At 28.3% G+C, this 13,144-nt stretch overlaps 1 protein-coding gene across 1 annotated transcript; it reads right to left on the bottom strand.

The window, feature by feature from the left end:
- Positions 1-2,988: 2,988 nt before the first annotated feature.
- On the bottom strand, positions 2,989-5,484 carry LOC145038389 (uncharacterized). Its single transcript, XM_078986769.1, has 5 exons — positions 5,282-5,484; positions 4,674-4,837; positions 3,703-3,850; positions 3,461-3,570; positions 2,989-3,288 (listed from the first exon to the last, which is right to left on the bottom strand). Exons 2-5 carry the CDS (start codon positions 4,806-4,808, stop codon positions 3,262-3,264), a joined length of 420 nt encoding a protein of 139 aa, XP_078842895.1. The 5' UTR covers positions 4,809-4,837; positions 5,282-5,484; the 3' UTR covers positions 2,989-3,261.
- Positions 5,485-13,144: the final 7,660 nt, after the last annotated feature.

The raw sequence follows: 13,144 nt of genomic DNA on the forward strand, positions 1-13,144 counted from the left end.
TACCTAAGCTTATATACCCTTAAGGGTATATTCACTTTTCCCATATATATATATATATATATATATATATATATATATATATATATATATATATATATATATATATATATATATATACACACACACACACTAATAAAAGAGTAGTCTTTTGCCATGTGTCACCATATTAGACCTCTTAATTAATGTTTTGCCACTTGTTAATTTATTAGTTCTCCATTTTAAATTTATTAGACTTCCTCATTAATGTGATGTTATTTGTCAATGTATTTATTCTCTATTTTAAATTTGAATTTTATATTATTATTTTCATTAATTCACAAAAAAAAAATGTCTAATATATATTAAAAATTAATTTTACATATTTATTTGAATCAACGATTATAATTTCACATAACTAATAAAAATATCTTTTAAATTAATAATTTATTTAAAATAACTGATTAATAATTTTGAGTTTTTACTATAAAAATTTAATTAATTTTATAATCATGGTTCCCACGGGTTATAAACTTTTATATATATATATATATATATATATATATATATATATATATATATATATATATATATATATATATATATATATATATATATATATATATAATTTGGAGAATTTTTGGTATTCTTTGGTCACGGTGTTTATCCTAGAAAATATTAAATTAATGTATTCCCTTTATTTAAACAATACTCATAAGAGTAAATTACATATGGTTATTAATTTTTTGTGTTATTTTTTTTTGTTACAGAAGTGGTCTATATGATTAAGTAGAATTTTGAATATATTCGTTTTTTCGCTATAAATTCAAAATTTTAAGCCTTTTTTAACCGATATAAATACCAACTAATATCCAATTTTATATCACACAACAATCTTCAATATTCTTCATATAATTCACTCAAACATTCTTATTTTGTGAAAACAGCTTCCTCTAATTTTCTATCTAACCTAAAAACTCCAAGATGAAATAAAATAAGAAGAATACCCAAAATACAATCATTTCAAAATCTTCATCACAGTAGCGGAGCCAGGGTCAAAGTAAAATGGTATTCAAATTTGTTTATGGGGTACCACCGTAATGATTGAGGATGGTCCGGGTCGGGTTGGTTTTGATCTAAAACCGAACCCAAAACTGACAGCCTCAATTTTGAAACTTTTTAAGACGAACCGAACCCAAACCCATCGATTCGGTGTTTCGGTTTCCAGTTTGTACTAGGGTTTCCCCGGTTTGATTTCAGTTTCAAACTCAAACCTTAATCGAATTATTAACTAACATCAAATCTTGTTATATAAACACAAAGTTGAAGTATATTCTAATACTTGAATCGATGTGAGACTCAAAGTAGATATTAAATGAAGCATGAGGATAACAAGTTCATATAATAGATGAAAATGATTGAGTTTACATGTGTTTGACAACGTGGGATAAAATAGTTGTAAAAAAAAGATAAATAGCTAGAAAAATAAAAGAACAGTAAACAAAAGATATGTAAGGAGAAAGAACTCATCCTAAGACATTTGCTCCAATAAACCAACGCCTTAACCAGTAGACTAGTTGTTTGTTTGTGTTTATTAGTGAATGGATGCGTATATATATACACTACATAAAATGATTTTTTTTAATTATACTATTGAAAAAAATGTGGGGCATCCCGAGCTTTGCCAAGATACCCCTTGGATGTGTCTCTACTTCATCACCTATCTTCTATTGAGCTCAAATGGATCACCTATTTTTTTCATCCCTACTTTCCATTATTTTGGTGTCGGTCCATACCACAATCCACATCCTAGCCAATTCCAATCCAAAACTAAATATGAAATCCAATCCCTATTCCGATCCCAAAATGGTTTCAAGCTATTTATGACCATTCAAGAAACCTAATTCAAATTCCAATCCCAAACTCAATTTCAATATAAAAACTATATCATCCCAATGATGATAAGCTCAATCGAAACCCAAGAAAAAAAAAAGGAAAGATACCTTGTAAGAATTGGACCGTTGAGGAAGAGAAGGCATTGCCACATTCATGATTGACGTTTTGGAAGACCCAACAGTTGGGAACGACATATATGGACCACCTTTTTACCATAAACTTACAATATGTTTTCTCTGAAATGAAGCCTGGAGACTACCATAATTTTTTTTTTACTCAAAGTGGAAGAACACCAACAAAGTTGTCATGGAGTTTAACGACATATTCTTGAACGCGAAGCACGAGTGGCAAATTGATGTGAATGATGAAACATTATTGAAGAAAACCCTATCAATTTATCAGCATGATAAGGGGGCACTTTTCAATTTATTGACTTTTGGACTATTGTGAAGAACTCTAAAAAATGGAAAGATATCAAAACTTCGGAATTATACACGGATGGTTCTAAAAGAACCAAAACATTTGAAACCACTCATAGCCAATCGTCGGATGTACATGTTGGGGTTGACCTTAATGAGGATGAGCCTACTATGGTTCTAATACCTAGTTGCCCCAGCCCCCAATGGAAGAGACAAAGCAAAACGAAAGGTAAATGAATCACAAGCAGTTCAAGTCACGTAGATAAAATGACGAGCATGATGGACAACTTAAAAACTACTTTGAAGCAATATTTAAGCATTGCAAAAGAGAAGGAAAAAACTCATGACATGAAACTCGTAATAAAAGATATTACTCACTATACCAAACACGATACTGTTAATGTTCGATTTTTATTGTAATTTCTTTTCAAGTTAATTAAAATTTTAGGTTTTATATAGATTAATTTGTTTAAATAAAAGAAAAAAAAATGTTGTATGACAAACCAACTCCAAAATGACATGGTTGAAAAGAGTGACAAATATGTCGTAATATTTACATAGCGAAAAATTAATGTATCAAAAGTGGAACCACTTTCACCAACCTAAATAAAAGTTTAACCGAACTATGTAGAGCGTGATGTAAACTCTAAATAAAAGTTGATTATTCCCCAACTTTATAGCGTTGCATTCTTTATATTCTAAAGTAGTTTCAAACTCAAATTCTATCACACCCAAATCAAAGCCGATGATAAAAATGTTCTATGATATTGAAATTCTATTAAAAAAACCAAAAACTATTAGGACCAAAATTTTAATATACTCCCAAATATAAATTAAAAAAATAAAATCTCAAATCATTATATGTTCATTCTCCTCCAATGCATCAAGACAGATTTCTTAATCTTCCGTTAGAATTTTCTTCAAGATACGGTTGACTAAAAAAAATCCATACGGATGCCCGCTTTCACAGTCAATTCATCTCCTCAAAATCCATCACCTATAAATTCAAATTTCAGTATGCATTAGCATTACTTTGACTTTTGTGGTCAAACAAGTTAGTTTGCAGTTTGAACTTAATTGTAAAAACCTCAAATGTTGGTAAAATGTAACCATAATTGGTAGTTGATAATAAATAGTTTTAAAAAAAAAAAATGAAAAGAAAGTGTTACCCTTAAACAAACGGGACAAAACTCGCTTCTTTCTTTCCAATTCAAGATGCAACCAAGATGATAATGGTGTGAGCATTTAGTTGTAATCTTTGGGTTTTCAAGCGTATATTCTACAACCGAATATATAAACAAATGAAATTCTAGCTCCAATTATCGTTTTTGGAAACTAAAATAATATAGTTAACATAAGTTTATGATAAACATAGAACGCCAAAAAAAATAAATAAATAAAAAATACTCACCTTCAAAGCATATGAGACATTCATTATCTTCTTTTACTACACAATCTTCTGATTTTTCAGAGATCAACTTGTTACTTTCGAGAACGGGTTCTCGTACAACTTGTGAATGAGTCACATCTGTTGATCCTTTTCCAAGAAGAGCATCACTCTAGAGCACAAAACTTTAATTCTTGAGAAATAATAAAATATACATATGATTCATTAGAAGTAATAAAATATGAATTTGCCCTTACTAGTCAAATAAATTAATTTTTTAGGGGTTAATGAGTCAAGTTGACCTATTTAATTAAATCGTCAATCTATTTATTTTTTTCAATCTATTTATTTTTTTCATCTCAACCTATTAAATAATAAAATATACATATGATTCAAGTTGGATTGAATAAGAGTTGATCTATTTAATTAAACCGTCAATCTATTTATTTTTTTCATCTCAATCTATTAAATAATCAGGATACTTATAAATTACAAACTCAAATAATTTTTCTAATGTTTAAAGAAAATACTAACCGACTGCGTAATTAACTTTATCTAAGAAACCTAACTAAGCGATATGTATTAAATAGAAGATAATTAAATATTGATATTAAATTAAATGTTATATTTAAACAGGTGAGCGAGTTGATATGTCACGAAATTTCAACTTTAACCCAACCAAATTAATAAACATGTTACATGGGTTGACCCGATTAATTAAATGATTTGAAAATCTCAATCCAATTTTTACAACCTTTACTTGTTTTCAAGGTCAAAATGTGCAAAGTATGGAGCACAAGTAGTTTATGATAATTTTTAACATTTGATACCATAATAAGTGTTCACAAACACATGCAAAACACAAATTAAGGCAATTACACAAGCTTTAGGACACTTATAATTATACAATTAACAAAATGTAACAATGAAAACATTACAAAAAAGAAAATGTTATTACTCGATGCAACGCAACACCATATGGAATTAAAACATACCTCAAATGCAGTATCTTGTACCTCAGTGCTTCTATTGGTTGTTGCATTAGGCTGTTGAATTCGTTGACCATCATCGAGATCTTCATCTTCTTGGTCAACTTCCGGGGCACGAAAACAACAAAGCAAGCATCCCATGACGATTTTGCAGGTTGATTAATCTAGAGCTATGGAGAATGTGATTAAAAAGGTAAATTAAGGGTTTAGATCTTAAACCCAAGATTAGTTTATAGAACGTGAGAAAAATCACACAATAGTTCTCGACATTATAGAACACATAAAAGTTAAAACATCTCTTTAGTACAGAAAGGACTTGGTATTTGACTTTCTCAAATGTCAAAGTGACCTTTGAGTTGCATGAGATTAAAACTGTTTTGATTCAAATAAAGCCCAAATTCAGGATTATATTGAACGATCGATGATAATAGGACTCGATAAACTAAATTAATTGGTTGATTTTGGTGATGAGAGAAAGTAATTTTACTTCGAAAACCAGCAGTTTGACTCGATGAAATTGCATTGAATATAGAACGAAGGTTTTCGATTCGTCAGCAAGATTTGGAAAAACGAAAACCAAGCAAAGAGCAGAAGTACCCAGATAGAAAACTAACCTTGATAGTTGATAATCGATAGCATAATTTCACAAGGATTTTCATACGACTAAATTTTCGAAGAAACCCGATAAATATATAGAATAATATGATAATAATAATAATAATAAACAAATCGAAGAAAATAATGGATTACGATGAGAGAACAGAATCTTGGGTTCGCATATTGAAATATTGGGGAGGGAATCAGAACACTATCAGGACTCTCCGGAGTGAGGAAGATAATTCTTATTTCAAATTCATAACTTTTATTTTATCGTATTTACCGCATGATAAAAAAAATTAAAAATAAGAGATTAGTTATATATATATATATATATATATATATATATATATATATATATATATATATATATATATATATATATATATATATATATATATATATATATATATATATATATTCATGGTTTAATTTATATAATGATTTGTAATCCAAATAATATTTGGTATACATTAAAATCATGAAATTATATTTATATATCCGGTGGCGGATACAGAACTTTTAATAGATGTGACAAAAAGATTTTTTTGAACAAATATAAATTAATAGTTGTAATCGTATTTTAAATAATTGTACTTAATAGAAGAAAAAAAAATAAACTACTTGTCGGAATCGGAGCAATAGCTCGGGACCCTCGGGCTCCACTAATGTCCACCATTGTATATACCACTCTTGTTATTTTGTGAACAAAATAAATACTCATGTCGTATTTTTTGTTACAACACATCAAATTTTAGAATAAGGTATAGAAGAAGGGATAAAGATTTATTATGGTAATTACTTTTTGGTTTGTTTATATCTGGGTAATTATTTTTTTTCGTACACATCTAAGTACCAAACTTTTTTTAAGTGTTCACATTTTACCATTATGATCGGCTGTAGCAAGTTACATCTGGTCATAATGGTCATATGTGAACACTTCTAAAAAATTCGTTACTTAAATGTGTATAAAAAAAATAGTTAGCCGGATGTGAACAAACCGAAAAGGTAAGAGTAAAGTACAAGAATGGTCCCTACGGTTTTGAGTAATTTGGGTGTTTAGTCAACTTATTTTTTTAACTCGGATGGTTCCTACTGTTTATTTTTGTTGCGTGTTTTATCTATGTCTTACCTAAAAAGATTATTGCGCCTTATTAATTTATTTTTTAATTAATTTTCTTATTTATGTGTTTATTTTTTATATATTTAATAAAATTAATAGACCCTAAATATATGTATCTCCTCACCCTAAACCTGAAAACCACATTTGAGAAATTTAATCTATGTCCCACCAGTGACCAACTTATCTCTCATCCTCCTCAACTTCTATTTACTTTTTATCTTTAGTGACATCGACGTATTCACCATCCTTTTTTTTCGATCCTTCAACTTCAGTGAACCAACACCATAATTCATTGTCTCTTCGTTAAAATTTCCACCACCAAAGCCCAATGCATTACAATCCTTGCAGGAAAAGAAAATTGATACCATAAAGAAAAATTAAAGAAACAGATCAACTAGAAACAATATCTTGAAATGTAAATCAAAACATGAAACTCTATTAACAATATTATATGCTTTAAATCATCCATCAATGTTTTTTTATAAATATTATCGGTCTCTATTTTTTATACTTGTAGTCTCTAGTAAATTTAATTTTTTATGTTTAATATCTTAAACAATAAAAGTTCTATAAAACCACTATGTGTTTTTTTCCATGTCAAATTTAGATTTTTTTTTTGTAATGTATTTTAAAAGCTATTTATCAAAATGGTGTGGTTTTAAATATATACAATAATTATGTTTTGAGAATCACATAATGTCAGAGACCCAGAGTATAGAGTAGAGTTACTGTGACCTTTTAGTACCTTTTCTTAACATGTCTTTATCATATGTTTATTACATATTTTTATAATGCTTTTGGTAGTTAATGGTCACATTACTCTTGGTTTAGAGAATACATGGTATAACTCAAATTAATTGATTTACTTTGGCTTTTTTATTAGTATTTTATAATTATCTTAAGATCTTTAGTTAAATTGTCAAAACTTAATTGTATCTAGTTAAATGTTATTATATATACATATATATATATATATATATATATATATATATATATATATATATATATATATATTGCCCCCCCTTCTTTTGTTGCTTATGTTCCGTCCCTGGTAAGTAAGGTTGGGTCGTCAACAAATTAGATGTTAAAGTAGGGATGAACCTAGGGATGTCAAAAAGTCTCGTGGGACCCCTAATCTGTGGGGTCCCGATCACAAATGGGGATACTTGTTAAAAAAAAAGTCAGGGGCGGGGGCGTGGGCAAGATTAACCCGCCTTTTAATTTCGGGATTGAGGACAGGGGTAGGCAGTCCCATCTCGAACCCCGATGGTGCCCGACTATATATATATATATATATATATATATATATATATATATATATATATATATATATATATATATATATATATATATATATATATATATATATATATAGAAAGAGAGAGAGAGAGAGAGAGAGAGAGCTAGGTTCAAATGTTTCTAACAACTATTGTGTGCATGAATGTACTAATAGGAATTTAGGAAAAAATAAATAATTAAATAAATGATTTAAGGGTATTATAATAATCTTTACATATTTAATTATGGTAGATAATTAATATGTTTATTATTTCTTTAAATACGGGATGTTAAAGTCAAAATTTTTTGAAAAAAACCCTAGTCAATTCTTTTTCTCTTTCTCTAGAATTTATCTTCACGCTCCAAAAATCACGACCGACATCAAAATTGAACCACCATTCAAGTTGATTTTGTAATTCACTGGTGAAGTCCAACTGCTGAATTGATGATTTGAAGGTTGGTAACTGCCACGAACGTAAGTTTATTTGATTTCTGATTCTTCTACTTCTTGATTGCTTGCAATTCTTTCTTTGAATGCTACTAATTTACGATTCTTCACATGAATTTTCCATTTGATTTATTTACTGATTTTCGATTATCTTTCCTGTTGATTTCTGATTTCACTAGCATACCCACTGTGCTCTCATTCTTCTTTAATTTTAAATATCTATCATTCAAGTTGATTTTATAATTTAGAATTCGACTTAAATAATGATAGATTGTTCTTGATTTTCCATTTGTTCTTGATACTTGATTGTTCTTGATTTTCCATTTGTTCTTGATACTTGATTGTGGCTTGTTTAATGATAATGCCTAACAAATGTTTGTTAAAATGCCTGAAAGAGAATCTAAAAAATTTAACCTTATGGTATGCATTATATGAGAATTACTAGCAACACATGTTTTATATAGTTGTTTAGAAAAGTAATTAATTTGTCTATGTATTATTTTGGTTCAATTTGTGATTCTGAATTTCAATTTCTATTTTCTTTCGTTATTGTATATTTGGAATCTAAATTTATATTAACAGTAAATACGATACTTATGAATGTATTCTATGTATTCTGTCAGAATTTATTCTGCCAAAATAAAATCTATATATTCTTCTACAATGTATTGTATGTATCCTGTCATATTCTATTTATTCTACTAGAATATATAAAGTGATAGTTAATTGCAAATAACATGTTTTTAACTATTATTAGTTTTTGTTGTTTTTTGTGATATGAATGACTGAAATAATACGTTGAAGACCTAATATGAATAACGTGAAGAATGAATAAAATTTGATCATACTCACAATTTAAAAATGTTGTTATTTTTTAAGAATTTTATTCATTTTTGTTGATATTCTTTTAGAATATATGTATAATTATATTAAAATGTATAAGGCTTTTAGTCTGTAACAAGATGTTTAAATTTGTATTTAAGTTTGGATGTATAAAAATATATTAGAATGTTGTTATTTTTCAACTTCAGATTCAAGAATTTTGTTATACTTCAATAATATTTTAATAGAATAAAATTTTGAAAGAATATCATTCTAACAAAAAAATATTCTGACAGAATAAAATCGGTTTTGTTTACAGATTACGTTAGAATTAAATTTGAATTAATTAAAAAAGTTCTGATTTTTAAAATTAAGAGAATTAATTATCCCTAAAAATCCGAAAATTCGCTTTTATAAATGTAGTTAATTGTCCAAAATACCCTTTTTGCTAAAAATTTGTGGGATTATATGGTACATGTTATCTCATTGTAATATCATACACTCTCAAATCATGTTCATTGATTAATTTCATCCATTGGTCAAGATCTATGTATTCTGGCACATAATAGTTAATAAAAACAAAATAACCTAAATAAGAGTAATGATTTCGACCTTCTGAAATCAACACAAATCATGTTTTAAGTTGTAAGTACAATGTTTATGAGATGTGATAATATTTTTGTTTTTAACATGTAAAATTATGTTATAAATAAATATTTTTAACCTAAAAATTAGATTCGTTAAGCTCAAAAAACAACTTCTTTTAGTTCAAAAAAAATTCAAAATCAATCGGGGGTGGGGGTGGGGATGCAATCCCCGTCCCGTTTCGTTGACATCCCTAGATGAAGTTTTGGATCGAAAAATTGAACCGAAACTGGAACCGCTTAGGACTGAATAAGCTAAACTGGTTCGGTTTCTGGTTTTGTATTTTGGACTTAACCAGTCATCGGTTCTTTCGGGTCGGTTCTACAAACCTGGAACCGGATATTGAAGAGTATTTTTCCCTCATCAATTGGCTACGCTGAAGTTGATCACACGCACAACCCACACAAAAAAAATACTTTCTGTGAAGTTGATCCCTCCTAGTCAAGCAAACTCAATTCTTTTTCAACAGATGTTTGCATCTTATGTAATGCTATTTCTATACGTACACTAAAAATAAGCTCATTAGTCATCAGGGAACATTCAGGATGGTCAATTCATATGTAACTCAAACTGTAGTATATACTGAAAATGAATATATTTTTTCCTTGATATTGAACAGTGGAAGTAACATTATTGTTGTAATTTATCTTGGGTGATATTGAACAGTGGAAGTAAAATAGTATGATGTAATGGTTCGAGAAGTTTGGAATCTTTGGTTCAACACTCAACAAGAATATATGTTTTTCCGGTATATTCTTAATTCACATTCAAATTTTAAAGAGATGAAAGTGTGTGACAGAGTGACCACTAGTAACTTCTGTGTGTTTGTTAACAGCAGAAACCCATAAGCATTAAATTTAAATTTATCATTGAAATATTAATCCATAAGCATTAAATTTAAATTTATTATTAAAATATTAATTGATTAAGAAAGTTTTGCAGTTCCATAAAAAAAGTCTTAGTTTGCTACTTTTCAGATTATGATATATGAACTTCATTGTTTCAGGTAAGTAGTGGCGAAACTAAAAAAAATTTATATGTGGTACATAAATTAACAATAAATATTCTTTGTAGTTATTGTATTCGGGACATTAAAAAATATGATATAATCTCTTTAGCTGTAAGTACACTAACATAGACCATGTTTGCAAATAACTTTTTTTATATACATAAATCAATTTTTTTAGAGGTGCTGTAGTACCCCAACACCCCATCTGGCTCCGCCACTACAAGTAAGACCTTAATTAGGATGATTAATATTAGCAAAACTGTTTAATATTATATATATATATATATATATATATATATATATATATATATATATATATATATATATATATATATATATATATATATATATAAACTGCTAAATTGGAATCAAAGTCTAATATATGGTTCTTTTGATTGGTTTTGTTATAAGTTATAACATTAATAATAATAAACCTTCAAGGCTAAGCAATGCAAACACACCTTAAGTTTAAAAAGAGTACCAAACAGCCCTTGAATACATATTTCTTTTACCAATAAAACCCGGTTTTTCCAGTTCTACAACCTAAATCGATTCTTTTCAGTTCCAAAGCAAATTTTACATGTTTTTTGGCCCTTCCCAGTTAATACCCGAACCAAAACCGGTCCCTATCCGGTTTTCGATTCCTATTATTGTTCAACTTTGATTTTCAGTTCTTCTTACTCTCATTAGTTTATATCCCTAGGTTAAAGTTTACATACGTGTGTGTATATATATATATATATATATATATATATATATATATATATATATATATATATATATATATATATATATATATATATATATATATATATATATATATATATTTTATGCTTACCAAAATAGTTAATGATTTCATTTTATCTTAATATTTATTATAGATCTATTTAAATTTGTTTAACTTTAGTTAAATGATAATTCGATAAGAAATTGAGTCAAAACGAGTGACCTTTCACAATTTTGTGAATCCATACTTCTTCATAATTTATTTTAAGAACTTTACTTAAAGTAAGTTATATAAAATAAAAACTAATAATATTTTTATTAAATTATTAAAAAAATAATGTATGAATTTAAAATATAGAAAATATTCTCCACTAAAATGTCTTTAGTCCGTGGTAAAGAGTGACTTTTTCATTTTAAAGTTGATGAGTTTAAGTCTCTTTTGAGATATAGATGATGATAATTATGAGTAAATTAGTTTGTGGTTTAAAAAAATAAATCCATATATTATTTTCAAATAACCCTAGAATATTTATCAACTAGGTGTGAGACCCGTATATTATACGGGTTGATTTAAAAAATGATTAAACTTAAAGTATAAAAATAAAATATTTTTTAATATACAACTTTAAAATAAGAAAGAAAGAAACGTATTTATTACAATTTAATATCATATATATGATTTTTAATACTTTACATATATAAGTATATGATTTTAATTAAAAATTAAAACAAACAAAAAATTGACAAGTGAATAATATTTATTTCAAAATTATCACAAAATGACAAGTGTCAAAACTTATGAGAGATTGAGAAGTGGCAAAAAAAACCTTTCATTTGTTAAGGAGGATTTAATTTTCATTCAAAGAACTATAACTAAAATGACGGTGGACACAATATAGAACTTTACTAATAACCAAGGGACTATTGTCGTAATTACTGCAAACTTTACTTATAAAGTGGCAGGGGTTGTTACACAGAATCTCCATAGACGACTAAAAATGACGACGACTTCACTGCAACTAAATCTGAGAGGAATCTTCTTAGCCGACGATTCGCCGGAGAAATGGACCAACCCCTTCGGAGACATCTTCACCAACGTTATCTCCGCCGTAAGCAACTTCTTCCAGCGTCTGATCGGGATGTTCAACCAGGAATTCCCCCCGGACAGCCGTGACGAGCAGATCCGCCACTGGTTCGACGGTGCCACACCCTATCTCATAGCTGCCGCCGTATTGATCACCGTCCTGTGTTGCTGGAGCTGCTTGCTGTCGTGCATCTCTGCCATTTTCGTCGGCTGTTTCAACGTCGTCCGCTCATTGTTCCGGTGTCTCGGTCGGTATTTCTGCTGCTGCTGTGGAAGAAGGATGAGAGCACCCGGTAGATCTCCGATGATGATGCGAAGGGCTGCGTTTGAAGCTAACCCTAAAGGCTATTTTCGTGATCTTCGTGGGAAGCCTAATAATTTTGTTTACTAGTTAACTTTGTTTCATTTTCGTACAACATAATACTTGTGTGATCGTTGCTCTTTGATTTTTAGGTTTACTTTCGTGTTTCAAGAAATGGAAAAGAGTGAGTATCACTTTTTGTTCATTGGTAATTAATTATGTTTAAAAGATTGTGCAGATTTTCTTTCTTTTCTTTTTTGTTCCATGAAATGATGATTTGTTTATAGAAAATAGAAAATCTTTATTAAAGTAAAAGTATTTTTGATGATATTATGGATCAAATGCATAATTCTTGTTATGGGTCCCTCTCTTGTTTTTTTTGTTTGCTGAAGTCTTTTCGAATTTATTTTTAAGTTTAATTTGTACGGAATTTACAGCCTAATT

Source organism: Lactuca saligna, chromosome 4 (assembly GCF_052625555.1).
Source record: "Lactuca saligna cultivar CGN05327 chromosome 4, ASM5262555v1, whole genome shotgun sequence".
Taxonomy (NCBI): Eukaryota; Viridiplantae; Streptophyta; class Magnoliopsida; order Asterales; family Asteraceae; genus Lactuca; species Lactuca saligna.

What these genes read in the sequence shown, in the direction of transcription:
- LOC145038389 (XM_078986769.1), bottom strand. Translation starts at nt 4,808, where the DNA reads ATGGGATGCTTGCTTTGTTGTTTTCGTGCCCCGGAAGTTGACCAAGAA. An exon ending in TACAAGATACTGCATTTGAG is followed by an intron (nt 3,851 to 4,673) that starts GTATGTTTTAAT and finishes TTTGTGCTCTAG; the next exon opens with AGTGATGCTCTTCTTGGAAA. An exon ending in ATGTCTCATATGCTTTGAAG is followed by an intron (nt 3,571 to 3,702) that starts GTGAGTATTTTT and finishes ATTCGGTTGTAG; the next exon opens with AATATACGCTTGAAAACCCA.